This window comes from Lepisma saccharinum, chromosome 1, assembly GCF_977018435.1.
Source record: "Lepisma saccharinum chromosome 1, izLepSacc3.1, whole genome shotgun sequence".
NCBI classification, from domain to species: Eukaryota; Metazoa; Arthropoda; class Insecta; order Zygentoma; family Lepismatidae; genus Lepisma; species Lepisma saccharinum.
Genome location: NC_139229.1, coordinates 185,496,563 through 185,515,548, shown reverse-complemented (window position 1 = coordinate 185,515,548; position 18,986 = coordinate 185,496,563). Strand labels below are relative to the sequence as shown.

The following is an 18,986-nucleotide window of genomic DNA, read 5'->3' as shown; positions in this document are numbered from 1 at the left end:
GATCACATCACCCCCACTAACGACCGGATCAAGAAAGTGTTGGGCATTACCCCCCACCCCTATACGCCTTCATGGTGTGGTGCTAAGCACAGGGGAGCACTACCTCTTTTTTTTTTTTTTTTTTTTTTTTTGTAATAGTCTTACCATTCATTATGTCGGTGTACATGTTGTTCTGGATTGTATCGATTTCATGTGGATAAATAACCCAGTGATGAAACAGACATAGGGATGACAGCTCATCTTTTGGATCTTGATTTTCTGTCACTGCGAGTACCTGTTGACATTGATCTGGGCAATTTGCCTGTTTTGTGGTGCAGCAGTTTTTATAGGTAGGTATACATGTAAAAATAGAAATGCTTAAAGAAGAAACTGTTCTGTAACTTGGGACTTTCCAAGAATTTTTAAACGTCGTCTTATAATTATATGTTTCTAATACTTAACTAAAGACCATGGTAGAACCACCTCTGAGGGCCAACATTTTTTTGCGGTGTTTTACCAGGAATTGAACCTGGGACAATTCGCACTGAAGGTGAGAGCACTAGCCATTTGGCTACACACGAGTCCTATTCTTCACCAATTTCAATGGACATATTTATTAGAGGTTTTGCTTTTTGAATTCTGAACAGTGCTAACCATGCACGAATTACCATCAAATGTCCCCAACTTTTATTTTCAAAGGTGTCGTCACAACTGAACCTTCTTATATCGTTAAGTGAGTTCCAGGTGGGACTCCACCCCAAGAGTTCTTCCAAGGCCAATTCTATATATAATTCAACCTTTGCAACAAATATATAATTTCACTCTCTCTCTTTTTAGAGACAATTTTTTTCAAGTTATTGAGCATGGATGTCATTTACTTCAATTTTTCCAAGGCATTTGACTATGTTTTCTGTGCAAAACTTGTCCATAAATTGTCAAATAGATTTATCAATCATAGGCCTCCTCTTAAATTACTTTTATATTTCTTGTACAGTAGGAAGCAAAATATAATCATATCTGTTTTTTTTCCATCATAGCCTCCTGTAGTTTCCAGTATGGCTCAAGGAAGTTCTCTGGGGCCTCTGCGTTCATTTTTCATGGACGATATTCATGAATATATTTCTCTCGAGTGCTCAGTTTTTATTGTATGCTGATTTGGAAATAACATGAAATAATTTATTTCTTTTCCCTGTCAAGTTTCAGATGTGAAATTGCTTTTTAGAATTGTGAATGGTCAGATCTTTGCTAGGGAACTCTTGCCACTTTTACATATCCAGATCCTATGTACCAACATCAAATGCCACAACTTTTACACAAAAGCTCCAAGGCTAATACAGCAAATGTCACTTCTTTGTGGATTTCAAACGCTGTACAATTCATTAAATGGTACTACAGGCTTCCATCTCTCTAAACAAAGGTTCAGAACAGCATGAAGAGTTCGAAGCTCAAGAGTTTATAATACTGGTTTTTCGTGAGTCAATAACTCGTACTGTAGTAGCAGGAAAAGTGGAAGAAGAAGTAATGTTATTGTCATGATATCTATCAGTACTGGTATTGATGGGAAGGATGTACCTCAGCTTGTGCCTTACAATTTGCTATTTTTTTTTACTAGTGGCTGTGTCGGAGTACCTTTATGTGTCTGTCCCATGCCAGATTAAGGGGGAGGGTGAAGTGGGTGCCTCCCAGAGGTGTCCAAATATTAAAATAATTCATCATTTAACATAGGAGTAAATACCACATCTATAAAATTAGGTGATCACTACCTGACACTTCTAAAACTAACATATATGGCAAGGGCCTCATTTTAAAGCCAGAAACCTTCTTAATGTCTAAAATTAAGTGATCAATAACAGTGTATCTTTAATAATAATATTAATAAAATTTTGATTATTGTTAACACTGAAGATGTAGTATGTAATTTAATAGTATTGTTTTCCTTTAACTTTCACTTGGTGCAGTAAACAATGATAGTATTGTCAAATTAAATTTCATATGTGGTAACTAAGTGTTCAAGCAATAGTCCTCCCAAATGTAGCTGTTCAGCTACAAGATACAGCTACAATTTTTAAAATGTGGTATGTTCAGTATCAATTAAGCTTTATAATTATAATTGTTGAGTTGTTTACTAACTTTAAAATGTTTTACATTGTATTTTGTAACACACGTTTTCTTTCTAGGATGTGCTCTATGTTTCTGCCTGAAATATCTAGTTTTGTGTCTGCTATGCTTTTTGCCGTCCATCCCATACACACTGAAGCAGTAAGTTTTTATTTCCTTTACTGTATGTCTGCATGAATGTGAGAGTTTGCATAGTGGCTTCAGCACATGTTGATTATGTTCAACAAAGATAACTAGAGTCAGTGGTGTGGCATGACTTTTTCAAAAGTGTTACCGGCCATCAGACGTTATCATCTCCACCCTACCCCCTCCCCCCCAAAAAAAAACAACAACATGCCTTTGATCTAGATTTTTGTTCATTTCGTTCTTTTTTTTTCAATCCGCTCAATAATTTAGCCATAATCACTCCTAGAAAGATCTACCACTCATGAGAGGGTTTCCGCAAAAATCCAGTGAATAGTGGTCGAGCATTGTCAACCATCTGTTTCTTTGGAAAGAAGAAGAACCACACATTTCTCTGGTCAGTTTGACTTTTGTGCGGTGAGCAGATGACAGAATACCCTCTTCCTCCAGCAGTGGAAGGGAAGTCCAGATGTACGTACTACTGTTGCCAACTCAGTTTTTTGGAGCAAGGTTTGTCCAAATCACGAATCACATCAAGTACTTATCTTTTCGTCTATTACGTAAATGGTCTCAGTTGTAGTTAAATCCTACGGGCCTCCCCGATGGTGCAGTGGTGGCGTCGTCGCCTTGTAATCAAGGGGTCCCGGGTTCGATACCCGGTGGAGGCACAAGTGGTTCGGATCCCACTTTAAACTGTAGGTCCAGTCCCGATTAGCCTTACTGTGCATAAAGTGGACTTGAAACAACATATCAATTGTAGTTAAATCCAGCTTTTGCTTTGCAGTCTAGCTCTTGTTGCTTCAGACCCATTTTAGGTGGGATTTAGGTCTTTTCTGGAAATCCAATGTGACAACACTTGCCGATCCGGTAGACCGAACTGCCAACTGGGCCCGTAAACAGGCATATGAATAACCCCCTAGCACACTTGCCTCTAAGTCTTTCCCCGCTGTTCTCTTGCATTGGCACCCTTTCCTCTTGTTACCTCTTGAGGGTAGCGGAATGGCCTGCTGCAGAAAAAATGTCTTCTGCAATATACACTCGGCTGCAACGTTGTTGGTCAATGTATTTAACAATGTTGTTATTTTATTGAAAAACTTTTTAATTTCTTTACATTGTGCTGTTACCTGTGGTAACACCAGTTACATGCATGCCATGCCTCTGACTAGAGTAATGTTTACCAACATAATGTATCAGTTTTCACAATAGGTACCACTTTTTTCCTACTGCCCAAAATTCACAAACCTGGCAACCTTGGCAGACCCACTATGCCCAACTACAACTCACCCTCTGAAAGAATCTTAGCCTTTGTTGACTTCCACCATTGCTCCCAAACACCATCCTTGCTACCATCGACATTACTTCTCTTTACACCAACATACCTCACTACCATGGACTCCGCCCCATGAAATTCTACCTCAACGGCAGACTGAAACCCACAACCCCAGCACTAACTTCTTGACCCACCTTGTCATCACATGCAACAATTTCACCTTTGAAGGCCAACCTTTTCATGGGCAAGCTTGAACAAGAGTTCCTGGAGACCCAACCCCTTAAAACCCCTCCTCTGGCTCTGTTTTATTGACTTTTATCTGCATCTTCATGCTCCCTATCCATCTCAACCACTTCTGCTCCATCAAGTTCACCTGGACCCACTCCACCAACCAAATCACTTTCCTGGATATGGATGTGCTCATTAACACATTTAATCCCAGGGTTTTTAAATTGGCAATATCTCAGAAAACCGGTCATTTTATGTGATTTTGAACAATGTGAAACAATTTATTTTTTGGTCTTGCTATACATGTGTTATACATAAAAATAAAGGCAATTTCTTTGCCTACACAATAGAAAAGAAACAATTAGAATCTGTGTATTCTTACGTGTGCTAGAGATGTTCAACATAGTCCTTGTTTTTCATATAATGAAAAAGTCCGTACTTCTAATACTACCCTTAGTATAAAACACAGGCGGTGTGCAAGTAAATAAATAAGTTTTCCATTTCTTTCGATATTTCAAGTAAACACATTGGTCAAGTGCATGGACGCCCATAGGAGTTTTCTCAGGGAGGGGGGTCTCTTCAAGATTCCATATGTAGGGTGTACTGAAATGGATCCTGTCATCAACATAAAAAGTAATGTTAGCATACTATATTCCATTGGAAGGGGAGCTCGAGCCCCCCCCCCTTGCCCCCATATGGGCACCCATGGTCAAGTGTGCGTATGTGTGTGTGTTTGTGAGTGATGATAAAGCACTAAAAATATAGGCCTAGTACTGCAATCAATGAAATGAATGTGCTTTCCATTCAATGAGAAGTCGATTCAAAATTTTACCACCAGGGTACAGCACAATGCAGAGGCATGCCAAAAGAACTCCCAGGAACATTCTGCACAAGCATGGTCCAGCATTGTAACTCCAAACATTCAAGTGATATTGCCCATACTACAGCACCTTGAATAACATAGTGTGGAAAATGACCCAAGAAACTGGTTCCCCAGACGGATGAGAAACAAAGATGGCAGTGCGATCAATGTCGGTGCTAATTTTCTTATGAAAGTAATGCGGCTTTGTTAGTTTTTGGAATATATTATGTAGATTTGTTTGTCTTGAAAGGCGGTACGTGAATTGATAGAAACAGTTATATTTGTGGAGTGATTTGCAGTCACGAAATGGCATTAATTTGGAAAGAAAAGTAAAATAAAATTAATAAATAAATAGCATGCGTAACACAAGAAGAAACATCGCAAAGTTATTCCGGATGTCAGGTGTTCAATTGTGTACTAGAGTTTTATTTTTCTATGTTATTAGAAGATAAATAGTATCCTGAATAATATTTCATACCGAGGCGACAAACCACAAGTGTCCCTTGGAAGCGAGCAGTCCGTAATCAATGCAGCCTTTTGAACCGTAGGGACACAAACTCTGACTGCACCGTTTCCTCAAGGAGATTTTACACCAAAGCGACACGCGACAAACAATACGAGGATTTCACACCAAAGCGACATGGGTCCTTCGGTCCAAGGCAACTTTCACACCGAAGCAACATTGTTGCTTGGAAACGAGCCAATCAAGAGCAACATTTCACATCGTAACGGCATGATGGGAAGCACCGGCCAGCGTTCGGTTGGTGAAATCCTCAAGCGACAAGTGTCACGTCCCCCTTGTCGCTTTGGTGCACAATCTCCCTAAAGCAAGACACTCATTGCATCATGCATGCGTGAACAACAAACCACGGCAACATGTTGCAAGCTATTGAGGAAATGGCCCAGTTTGAGCGACGCACAAGCGACACGTGTGACTTATCGTGTCGCCTAGATCTGTTGTTGTAATCTGTGGTTTTTCGTGTCGCCTATCTGTTGTTGGCACAATTAACAGCGAACGCTTGCCAATAGACTGAAGGCACCATGTCGCTTGTTAGTTGGGAACTCCCCTGTAGCACGTCGCTTAGGTCTGAGCACCCTTCCTTTAAGGAGCTTTCTGACTGAAGTAACAAGTAGCATGCGAATACGCCATATCATCATTATCATCATCGCCGCGATTAGTTTAAAGCGAAAGAAAAGAGACAGTAAATATCCAAAATACAAATGCTTCAGTGTGTATATCTTTAAAAGAAATGATGATGATGATAATAATAATGAACCTAATTCATACACAAAAATTTAGTTGCCAAGAGCATTCCATGCATATTTTTTCTCCTGTATTATTAACGAAAGTATGACGATAACAGGACGTGGTCGACTGTCTAGAATGTTTGTTAATATCTTCGCGACCACTGTACCAAATATCATAGCAATTATCACATTCATAGAAATGCTTCATGTAAAAGAATCAGACGTTGCAGCAAAAACTCCATTTACTTCCATTATAAGCAGACTAATACCAAGCACCAGGTTCAAAACCAGCGCCTCTAGCGGATTATTTTTGAGTTGAACCAGCCAGAGCGTGCAGAACTGTGCCCTTTTCCACACTACGTTATTCAAGGCGCTATACCCGTACTATGCACGTGCATAGGACACTCGCCATATTCAGGATGCTCGTGCACACGAGCATGGGATTCAATGTGTTAAGGAAGGTCATTTGAAAACCTCCATCCACATCAAACCCACCAACCACATGCAGTGCCTACACTTCTCCAGCTCCCACCTATTTCACACCTAGAAAGACATCCCATTCTCCCTGACCCTCAGGTGGCAATACCTCAACTCAACACTTCATCCATCTCCCGACAGAACTTCAATCTGCACCTACACCAAGGCCTGGTTAACCATGGATATCCCTCCTCCCTGGCCCCAAACATATAAACATCTTTATCTACAAGCCCAGAGTTTTTTTTTTTAAATACACCCATTTCCAAAACATCCTGGTTCACAACACCCCTTCAGCATGCAACCAACATCATCCCACTCACAAATACAACAGTCTAAGGTGCAAAACCTGACCCATTCTCATTACCTCTCACACTGTGACTGACAAATTCACCCTCCACCCCAAAGGAACCTGCACACATCAAACCTAATCTACATTCTCACCTGCAACATCTGTGGTGGCTTTTACCTGAAGGAAACATCCACTGCCCTCAACCTCAGGATCAACAACCACTGTTCCTCAACCCAAAACCTGGACTTTACTGTCGCCGTCAATACCAACCATCACAACATCCCTTTCAACAACTGCATCCACCTCTTACCCCAATCTGCCAACACCTCAGTATGCAAAGATGGGAGAGGGCCTTCATATCAGCCATGATTATAAACACCTCTGGCCTGAACAAGGTGAAACAAACCAAGTTCTTCAGTACTTCTACATCTTTGATCCAGGCCTGGCAACATTTCAGGTGTCTAACTTCCATTTCTGCTCTTTTTTTCTACCACTGATATGAAGCTTGTGGCCACGAAAATTTGAGTTTTTCTAGTGTCTGGTGAGTGTTTTCTCTTTCCTTTTTTACTTTTTTATATATTGTATAAATTTATACAAAGTTTGATTGTATACATTTTTTTTCATTTTTTTTTTTAAACACCGATGACTGCATTGTTTCTCCGTATTTACTGTGAGTAATAGAGAAGCTTTTAGTCTTCATTGGGGCTGATCTTTCATTAACTTCCTAATTATTCAATTTCTTTTGTGTAGCATAACACACTTACTACTTACTAGATGAGGGTTGCTTGTCCCATGTTGCTTTCTTCTTGAAAACCTATTAATTTGAGGTTTTCAGTCAATTTACCCACCTACTCTGCCAGGGGAATTTACCTAACCAAGCATCTCAAACTCAATTGAGTCACTTTTCAGACCCTATTGTTAAACATGTTGGGTGAGTTATCAAACTCTCAGACACTTCCCACACTTAAACCGTTCACAAATTAACCATTCAGGACCACTCACTGTCTACATAAGAACTCTCATCTCAAATGTATAATTACTACATATACATAAAATGTACTTGTTTCAAATCTTTCCAGTTCTTCAGTGTAGTAACCAGCATTGTTGTGCAAAACCCATTACCAATGATGTAGTTGCAGGAAGCCATTGGGTACAGGTGTTTTGGTTGATCCTTCTTATGGAGTGGTGTACTGCATGAAAAATGTGTGTTATAGTTTTCAATTGTATGTGTTCCTCTGTACAATGGGTGGTAGAGCACTGACACCATCAATTGAACACCTCACCTACAATTTCTCTAACAGGTCCTCAAAGATAATCATGCAAAATGATGGGTGGGTTACGCTAAAACATTTTTATTTATTCATCAAAACTAGTTGCAGATTGTGGTTGAATATTTCAAGTAAGACTGTACAGTGATGGTCTGGTGTTGGATGTGATATGCATCAGACTAATACCAAGAGAATAACATTACCTGTAATGGTCCTGGTTATTAGATTGGTGTGTCCTTTGTGGATTGTATGATCTAGCACATATCTCATCCAGCATGGTGATATGGCATGAGAAAGCGTCTACTTCATGCTCATGTGTTGCAGAATACAATTTTTCTCACTTCCGGGCCTTCCTTCACAATGTGCAACAATTCTGTCTGATATGCTAACTCACAAATTCAACTTCAACGGTGCCAATCCATCTTCAGAAACAGAACAGCCCTCACTTGTTCTTCACTTGCACTGGAGGATGTGGCAGAGGCTCATCTGTCACATTTGGGCACCCCTTACTGAAGGCTTTTACACATCTAACTATTGTTCTGTATGGTAACTCTAGAATTCCCGTGAAGCTGCTAGAAGTCCTTGAAGACACTGCTATGCAGTACAACCGCAGTCACTTTTATTTCTTATCACTTCTCCAATTTCAAACACAGTCTATATAGACTATGAAAACTCTAAGTTGTATAGTGCCATATGTAACTACATAGAGATTATGTGTGGGCAATGCATAGTCTATGGCACACTGGCTATAGATTATCTGTATCAGTAAATTTGCACTAACACTTACATCAGTAAACTATATTGGTACATACCTAGTAAAAATTCAAATACAACTGAATTATTGTTTCTACCAAAGACATGTAAAAGCACGTTTGCACTTGTCACATACATTGATTAAGGCGAAAAATAATCTGCTTAAGATCAGTGGTTAATTTTACAAGTAATTTATTAATGTAAACAAAATTTTCGTGCAACACAGTCTATCTTTAACAAAATAAATATACTGCATTACTTTATAATTCACCTGCCATAAGAGTAATGTTTCAAAATATCCTTGTGTTCTCGTTATACATGTGTATAGTGAATGCCGTCCTTGTGTTGCAGGTGACAGGAGTGGTTGGGAGGGCTGAGACACTCTCCTCTGTGTTCTTTCTAGCAGCCTTTATGTTTTACACCAAGTCCACCAAGAAGAAGCGAGTTACAGGTAAGCACTGGAAATCTTGTTTGGAAATTTGAATGTTCAGCAAAATTCTTATGTAATCATATATGCTCATGATTATTTTTTAAGTCAATGCATAATTATATTTAATCTACTTAATATCTTAATTCCATTGTTGTCATGATTACTGATATTTTCTAAGGATATATTTTAGTATTGCTTAAGCTTGTTCAATATTCCTTTATTCAACTTGAGAATATTCTGCTTTATCCCTTATCTTGCACCTTGGGTGAGTTTTTTAAATGCCCAAAATGTGTATACAGAACTTTTTTTTTTATAGGAATGTAGAAATTCAATAATTTCTAACTGACCTTACATACTATATATGTTTTTGGTGTGTATGTTTTGGAAATTTCTCATTAACCATTATTTTTTCCTTGTAGGTTGGAGACATCTTATGCTCTGTGCATTATGTGTTACCATTGCCATGCTGTGCAAGGAACAAGGAATAACTATAACTGGTGTATGTGCAGTGTATGAACTGTTTGTAGCTCAAAAGGTAAGTTTGATGATATATTTAATAGTATAGATGGGCCGATATGAAATTTTGGCTGATACCGATAAAGTACCGATAACCGATATTTTACCAATCCGATATAAAATTAGAAATGGTCCTACCGATATTCTACCGATCCGATATAAAATTAGAAATTGTCCTTGAAGAACCTGAAAGGTTCATTGACCTCCTTCATAAATGTGTGTTTCAAGGTGACTGCAGTGAAAGAGAAGTTGCGTATTTAGGCATTTACTTTTTTAGAAAGTAGGGTATGGAGATTATCCATAAAAATTACAAAGAAATGGCAGAATTTTGCACTAAATTATCAGATATTTATCGATATATTGGATCGGTAAAATAATCAGTAATTTTACCGATAAACCGATACCCCGATATGCCTATATTGGCCGATACCGATAGAGTACCGATTAATCGGTCCCATTCCCTATTTAATAGATCTGATACCACACTTGAAAATCATAGCAATTTAAACTAGTTCAGAATTCTGTATTTATAAATGCCATTGGAATTGTACCATTTCAGTTCACCATTTTCATATGAGACGATCAGAATATTAAAATACTTGTCATTTCATTCCAAAACCTTTTTGCCCCACATATAACAAATTTTTGCATAATTTCCAGGATATCTAAACTCACAAAAGTATTGCATGTGAATTTTGTGGAACACGTTGAATGCCAGGAGTCCAAAGTATGCACTACTGGACAATAAATTTAAACTGATCCTTTTGGGTACCACTGGCTTAGCCCTAGCAAAATTCACTTATATTATTTATTCATAATAAATATTCTGCTTAGAAGCAGCCAGAGTGTAAAATAATGTATCTTTTATAATATAGAGCATGAATGGGTTAAATTGTCTTTCCAGCTCCATGTGGGAGACCTGCAGTACCTCGTGAAGTCCATGCTGAGTGGAAAGGGTGCAACACCCTCGTGGACATCTGACGTTACCAAGAGATTGGGAGTGCTAGCAGCAACCACGGCCTGTCTCCTCCTTGCACGGCTCCAAATAATGGGTGCTCGCCTTCCTGTTTTTACTAGGTACGTGTGTAATAACAATAACTTCATAAAATATTTTGCATAATAGCTTTCTAACCAAGAGAATATTTTTTTCCACATTCAGTTTCACTGATGAAGCATGGTTATGGTATTGGTATTGGTATGGTATTGGTGGAGCAGTTATGAGGAAATAGTAGAAGCAAGCTACGTAAACCACACTGTGTTGTTTCCAGAGCATGGTAACCTAGAGCTCTGATATTTCATTTCTGAAAAACATACTACGAGGCTTGCTGGAAAAGTTTCTGCAAACAGTGGTGCTAGTTTTCCGCTATTATAAAAATCGGAAGAATAGATCTTTTTTATGTTTAAATTATCTTTGATTGTTTGTTTAAGCCTATTTGTTTATTTTCGCAGCAGTTTGAAGTAGTAGTTTCGTGTGAGAAATGGAAATTTCTCGTGGACACTTTCGGGCAATGAATTTTTATGATTTCAAATTAGTTTAACACCGAAACAATGCATCGAGTGACTTCATTTGGCTTTTGGAGATGAAGCACCATCCAATAAAACTGTGTACAATTGGTTTTCCGAATTCCAGCATGGTCGCACATTTCTCAGTGATGAATTTTGTGAAGGTCTTCCATCCATGTCTGTTGTTGCCAGTAATGTTAATGCTGTGTGTGAAATGATTGAGAGAGTTCGGCATGTGACATACCATAGATTCAGGCATCCTTGAACATTGACATGAAAGCAATACATACGATTTTGCATGGTCATCTGAACGTACGAAAACTTTCAAGCCGTTGGATCCCACACAACTTGACCGAAGCTCAAAAACAGGCTCATGTAAATTGGTGTAAGGAAATGCTCAAAAAAATTCAACCGAGGCAAGTCACTTTTGGTGTACTACATCGTTACAGGGGACGAAACTTGGATCTATTCATACAAACCCGAAACTAAACAGCGATCCACTGTTTGGGTGTTTCAAAGTGAGCCGAAACCAACAAAAGTTGTTCGTTCGAGGAGTGCTGCCAAGCAAATGATTGCTTGTTTCTTCGGTTATACCGGACATGTGGCAACAATAGCTTTAGAAGATCGAAGGACTGTAAATGCTGAGTGGTATACAACAATTTGCCAGAGGTCATCAATGAATTGCATAAAACAAACCCAAATCGTTCCATTATTATTCACCACGACAATGCCAGTTCCCACTCAACACACCAAACTTCGATTTCTTGTCCAGTAAAAATGTTGAATTAATGACTCATGAAATACTAAATATGCTGACCAAGGCAGTTTATGTTTTTAATAAAATAAATTACTGCCTTGGTCAGCATATTTAGTATTTCATAATCATGGAAACAAGGCTTAATGGTGTTATAATGACTCATTGTCTGTACTCACCGGAATTACCACCTAATGACTTATTTTTGTTCCCACACATGAAAAATAAGATGCGTGGTGAGCGATTTGTGTCGCCTGAAGCAGCTGTTGACGCATTCCAAACAGCGGTTTCTGAGGTATCAGCTTCAGTGTGGAAAAAAATGCTTTCAAAATTGGTTTGAGCGTATGCAAAAGTGTATCGATATAAAGGGTGAATACTTTGAAAAACAATGAAGCCATTCCCAGAATTACCGTGTCTTGATCTAAATACTGTGCTTGTGTAGAATGAAGCGCAGCTCCTTGCACTACAGAAATTTTAGAAAATGTAGTATCACTCTAGAAATGAATAGAAACATATAGTTCATTTTGAACCAGCAAAAATGACAATTTATTCCTGAAAAACATTGTAACCTTTGGAAAGAAACAGTCGCCCTGATTATTTTGTTTCTCACTTACTTGCCACTTCACAGGCATCTTTACAGACTAATCCAATGACAGTAACTTGAAAGTCAGTGAATTTCATTTTTAAAAAAAATCATGTTAAATATTATTTTTGTACACATTCAGTGCATATAATGTTGTTTTTATTTTTTCTAAGTTGTACATACTATTTTAAAGTTAAATTTCATGTCTCTTGAGACTAGAGTCAGGCTAACTCTGTGGTTGAGCATATTTAGTGGCCAACTTATGATTTCACCACTGAAGTTCCCAGCTTCAAGTCTCAGCCTGGGTTTGGATGTTCTTTGTCAGTGTCCCTTCATCAATTTCATCTTAAAGAGAGGGAAGCTGTAACCTCTCATTAAATAAATAAATAAATAAATAAAAGAAATAAAAGCATCACCGTTCATCCTCCTTGCTACAATTAGCCGAAAGTAGCAGAAATGTGATACTAAATATTAAAAATACAAACTGGAGGCAGCAGTTTCACATGTTCTCTAAATAAATAAAGAAAAAGAAATTATAAAATAAATTAAACTAAAACTTTTTAATATTTTTGGAATACTGATTCCATGTCTAATCACCCAGGCCATGAGGCACAGCAATTCAGATTTTACTGAAACTTGGTGTATTTGTTAATGCTATCAAGGTATGAACACATGCAAAAATTGTCTTGTCTTCTGTTGACCTCATAGTTACTGAGAAACAGGAGGCTTATGTTTCGGAATTTTGCATGGATCGGTAGTACCACGCCAAGGCAATGGTAATAGCCTGTAGTGCTTAAGACTTAGCTGGACCTTTTGGCAAACACCAGGGAATCTTTTTTTTGAATTTTCCTCAAAAGAAAGGGGCGGGGGACAAGCTGGCCATGCCTACATGGACCATTTGTATAGATTTAAGTTCCTTAGCAAGTGTGTAATATTTTTTTTGTCTGTTCTACTTCCAGATTTGACAATCCTGCCTCCGTTGCTCCCACTCCAACTCGACAGCTGTCCTACAATTATTTATTTAGTGTTAACCTGTGGCTCCTAATCTTTCCATGTGACTTATGCTGTGATTGGACAATGGGAACTATACCTCTCGTTGAGTCATTCTTTGACCCTCGTAACATAGCTACCCTCACCTCGTATGCAGCTTTATTTCAATTGACCTATACTGGTATATTGTCAGAAAACAGGCAGCAGTCTACTATTATTATAATGGTATGTATTACTATCTTTAATCTGTACCGAAGCTGTTGCTTAGCATGAGCATGTGATTACATTGTCATCTTAATTAACCTGAAGAGTTAGAAAAGGCAAAGCAGAATCAGCGATTACTTCGTTACTGTACCAGATATTATTTCAACTTAGGAACATTTTATTTACTGCACAGTGCCATTTATTTCAGAGGGAAAACAGTATTAATTTAGATATTGTAAATGTACAGTACAGTAAAGTGAGTGGCATAAGAGGTATATATATCTATCAGGTGGAGTTCTTTGAAAACAGGAACATGGCCTGCATGAGCAAGGACATCTTGTTCAATCTGCTTTTGCTTGTGATAACATCACAATGCAGCTGTTTACTTATTATCCTAAATGCATGTGCATTGTCTTTCAAATACAGTTTCTTTTCTAAAGTGTCAGTCATCTTGTAATGTGCATTTATTAGCAAAACAGACAACCATCATAAAATAGATATGGGACATTAATTGTAACCATCTGATATTTCTATAAATATTCTGTAATTTAGTGCATTAATTGTGCAATTTTTGTTACTGTTCATTTGAATATAAAATATACTTCATGTACCCTGTTTTTGTAAAGTGTATAAATAAGGTAGGTTATCTTTCAAAATCAAAACTTATTGTAGTCTTCTTGTTATACACATTCAATAAACAATTCAGTTTTGATGTGGATATTGTCCACATGAAATATCAAATCCATAAAATACTAGTTATTGGTTGTATCAATTAAAATTTCAAATTGATATGTCCCTATAAAATAGCATGAACATTTCCTGTAAAATCTAATAACTTGGATGGATTTTTGACATTTAAAAATTAGTAGCTGTGTATTAGAGATTTATTCCCCAAAATCAAGGTAAGAAAATGGTTCATTCAATGATAGTCTCATTTGCTTACGGGAAAACTATAAGTAAAATTATTGGTAATTTGATAATTTCTAAACTGAAATGTGTGCCTATTGGCTGATAGTGAAACAGTACCAGCTGTTCAATTCTCAGTATACTTACTTCAGCATTGTGAGGTAAGTAGATATTTCCCCAAATATATTAAAGGGTGTAGAATGGCCTTAAGTGCCGACGCACCCAAAAATTTTAACTCATTCATCCATTACTTCGGCATTGAAAAATTGGTCTTGCATTTACAAATCAAATTTAAAGTAATAGTCTCTTATGGTTAAAATGTTTGCAATGCTGTAGTTTTTAACCATACATTTGTTACATGTAACTCCTTTCTATTGCAGAGTCTTGCATTTTTGATATTGCCCTTTCTGCCAGCCTCAAACTTGTTCTTCCCAGTTGGATTTGTAATAGCTGAGAGGATCTTGTATATTCCATCAATGGGATTCTGCATGCTAATTGGTTATGGCTGGAGTTTGTTGACTGAGAAAAGGTAATTTTTATATTTCAATTAGCAGTTCTATTTTATAATGAGTACATTTTGGCATGTCCAATTACTGCCTTGAAGAAGTAAGATATGCTCTTTTTTTTTGGTGAACTATTGTATTTTTTATAATGGTTTTCCCATTTTTTTTACTTCATGCCATTCTTTGTTAGCCTGTGCTAGTTTGTTTTTCCTTTTACTTATCCAGACCCTCCTTTGAAAACTCTTTTATCAGAGGTTTATTATTATTGTATTTCCTGGCCCTCCCTTCTACTGTGGTGACTAATGCTGTCGCTTTATGATCAAGGGTCCCTGGTTTGATTTCTGGTGAAGGCATATTGCATAATGGTTTTGGGTTCTGCTTTAAACTGTAGGTCTACTATCAGATTAAAGATTATGGAGTTTGGACTCCAATTAAAAATTAACCAGTACACCTATGTAAATACGAGTTATACCGAAATTTAGCTTATTCAATTCTGCCTTAAGCTATGGTAACATTTTTTTTTTAGTATACCTTCGACTTTTTATTGTGAACACAAAAAAGTTGTTTCTTTTTGTATTTTCCAAACAACTCCTCTCTTTGAAGTTCTACAAATGAAAAATTTAAATACAGTGCAGGTAGGAAGGTTTTAAACACAATTCTTAGTCTTCCGGTTTTTGCAATCTGCCAAAAAAAAATTCTTATCAATTTTGTGAAACTTTTTTTCTTACTATTAGGTAGTCCTACAAATACGATCTAGTTCTTGTTTTGAAGCTCCTTGCAGCCATTATAATTGCCAATTCACATTGTGAAACCAATTTTATACAGATTTTTATTCAACGGAGTAAAGTCTCGTAGTGACAGCCAAAACTTTACACCTTTTAACGAACATCACATCAGTGACAGAACGTGTGGTGTTGCCACGTTCAACACACATCTTTACTCTGTTCATTAAAAATCTGTGTAAAATTCATTTTGCATTATGAATTGACAATTATAATGGGTTTTTAAAAACAGCTGCAAGGAGCTTCAAAACAAGACCAAGATCATATTGTATGACTATTAAGAAAAAATATTTCACAAAATTGTTAACATAGATTGCTTAACGCAGAATTGAATAAGCTAAATTTTGGTGTAACTCGTATTTACGTAGGTGCACTAGTTAGTTTTTCATTGGAGTCCAAATTTGAATATACATAATCTTTAATCTGATGGTAGTCCAATTAGCCCACCTGAGTATAAAGTGAGCTTGCCATTCTCCCCCCTTTCTTCAAAGTAATTTTTTGCGTGATTATTTTACAGTTTTTGGTGTCTTCACTGCGCTCATTACTAATGAACATTCAACACATGAGATGGTATCCAAAACTTTTAGGACTAATGCTACCATCTGGTCAAAAACTCACCTTGCACCTATTGGCTGCCATCACCCTTGAAGTAATTCCCTTCTGCAAATACACACTGGTCTGAGCGATTTTGCAATTTTTAAAATGCAACCAGCCCTTAACTGAGCAAGCCATTCAAACACATGTACAGCTTTCTTCCCCGGATACTTGTGTAATCATTGCAGCATCTCCAATTGTGCAAAATTTGATGCAAACTCACTGTTCCTTTCTTGGATCCCTTGTGAAATCAGCACACACCACATGCAAAACATAAGCAGTCAGCGCATTTACCCACCTGCGTGTAATTTTGTACACCTACTCCCCAAGTTATTCTAGTACTACCATTACCATTGCATCAAGCTACTACAACTGTTGTCTAGATGGCAGCACCAGTATACTTATTAGAGATCCATTTTAGTTTGTTTATTTATACTGACAGACAAACAGAAGATAGAAGTATATTTTTTCAGCACAATGTGTAATTATTATCTTGTTTGGAATTTGTGCATTAGTTTGTACCATAAAAATTTTCTGTTTAATTTTTTAAATTATATTTTTTTCTAATTCCTAGGTTCAAAAAATTTGCTTGGTTGTCGCTGAGTTTTTTGCTAATTGTGCACGGCACTAAAACATATGTGCGCAATTGGGACTGGGAGAGTGAGTACACGATCTTCATGGCTGGACTGAAGGTAAACCAGAGGAATGCAAAGCTCTTCAACAATGTTGGCCATGCTCTCGAAAGTCAAGGGAGGTTTTCTGAAGCCCTGGATTATTTTCAAAAAGCAGTAAGGTAGGAAAGTTTCTGAATACTTTCTCAGAATACATGAATACCATTCTTACATTGGATGAATGAAATTGTTTTTTCTTGAATTTTAATATCACTGTAGCGACATTATTTTCAGCAATAAAAGTTAGATAACATTAGTTTCATTTTCTCGAGAATTGATGTCAATTTGGCAGGATTTTATTGAGAACTGACATGCATTATTTTTCATTTCGGTGACACAATCAAAGTCAAATTGATCATTTACTATCCCCCTATTATTGAATAATACATGTGATTTGGAAGTTTTTATTTTTTCCCCATCTTGTAGTGTTCAACATGATGACATTGGAGCACACATCAATGTTGGTAGAACATTCAACAATCTGAAAATGTTCAAAGAAGCTGAAGATGCATACCTGAAGGTAGGTTTTTTTTTTTTTTTTTTTTTTTTTTAGAAAAGTAAGGTATGCAGTTTCAAGGGAGATTTATGAACTTGTTTGTTGTAAATCCATAATTTGTGCCATTCCATGCTCTGTGAATTTTTGAAAGGTTTCTTTCTTAATTACGAAGTAGACGGGTAACAATAATGGGTTAAAAGTGGGATGGGAATAACACTACTTGGAATTTAAAAAATACTGAAAGTTAAAAGTTTCATTATTTCCAAGCTGTTTATTTTAAACTATTTCTGAAGCAAAAGTAATCTGAGTTTTATGTTAATTAACCTGTTTCAAGTCACCGTAACATGTTTGCAGTAATAACAATAAGATATGAAAAGGCACATTTTTTAAAAAAATCTTTTCACATTTACCTTATAAATATGACCAATAAATTAGTGTCTAAAGACAAGCATGCTTGTTTGTCTAATTTTGTGTTGTTTATTTTGTTTAGGCAAAATCACTTCTTCCGAAGGCAAAACCAGGTGAATCGTACCAAGCACGAATAGCTCCAAATCATTTAAATGTATTCTTAAATCTTGCCAACTTAATAGCAAGAAACGAAACAAGGTTAGAAGAAGCAGACCTCCTCTATCGGCAAGCTATTAGCATGCGTGCAGATTATACGCAAGCATACATAAACAGAGGGGACATTTTACTCAAGCTAAACAGGTAAGAACATGACTCCGTAATCAGTTAAAAGTTATTTTATTTTCAATTGTATGTGGAAGCACCAGACAGCAATTTCGCTTTTATAATTGCCTGCACCATATTCCGTAATGATATTTAATGTCTTAAATAGAACTGAGTTGATACTGTCAATATCTGTTATTGGACAGTCTCATTGGAAATTTATTCACCGATACTTTTATGGAATTTGAGTATTTTGTGGGGTCTGCAAAAGTGCTGTGTACCACTTGCAAAGTGTATTTATCCCGGAAATTAGTAACGTTTTTCAATTGTTGTGTGAAAAGTTTATGATTAAATACAGCTATTTTAATATTCCAATGAAATTGTTGAATATTTTGATGTAACACCGTCGTACATTGATACATATAATTGCAGTGGATCACTTGCATATTAATTTTAATCAACACACTGAACTAATTTTAACTGTGACAATTTACGATCATCCGCATCTGTATTGGCAAGAATTGGGAAGATTTTGAGCATCAGTATCAGCTCTGCCCTCCAAAAATTTTGATGGAAAGAAACTAGATTGAATGATTGATTGATGTGGTTTATTTTGCTTTACATTTCTGCCACTTGTGGCTAATCGCAAAGGTGAGAATGAGTGATGATGTGATAGAATTGATGAATGGACATTCACAAAGAACACCCATGCCAAGGTCAGAATTTGAACCCAAGGGAAGAAACTAGACTTATCTCAAATGAACCTTGAT

The 18,986-nt window shown here is 36.9% G+C and overlaps 1 protein-coding gene across 4 annotated transcripts in view; it reads left to right on the top strand.

The window, feature by feature from the left end:
- The window catches only part of Tmtc3 (Transmembrane O-mannosyltransferase targeting cadherins 3), a 74,748-nt gene that overhangs the window by 30,481 nt on the left and 25,281 nt on the right, over positions 1-18,986 (top strand). For all 4 annotated transcript variants that reach the window (XM_083144218.1, XM_083144210.1, XM_083144224.1 and 1 more), the window contains exons 4-12: positions 2,157-2,238; positions 8,967-9,066; positions 9,465-9,580; positions 10,466-10,638; positions 13,361-13,616; positions 14,882-15,030; positions 16,955-17,173; positions 17,478-17,571; positions 18,038-18,255. In XM_083144218.1, coding sequence (XP_083000344.1) covers positions 2,157-2,238; positions 8,967-9,066; positions 9,465-9,580; positions 10,466-10,638; positions 13,361-13,616; positions 14,882-15,030; positions 16,955-17,173; positions 17,478-17,571; positions 18,038-18,255 — 1,407 coding nt within the window. The remainder of the gene's footprint in view (positions 1-2,156; positions 2,239-8,966; positions 9,067-9,464; positions 9,581-10,465; positions 10,639-13,360; positions 13,617-14,881; positions 15,031-16,954; positions 17,174-17,477; positions 17,572-18,037; positions 18,256-18,986) is intronic.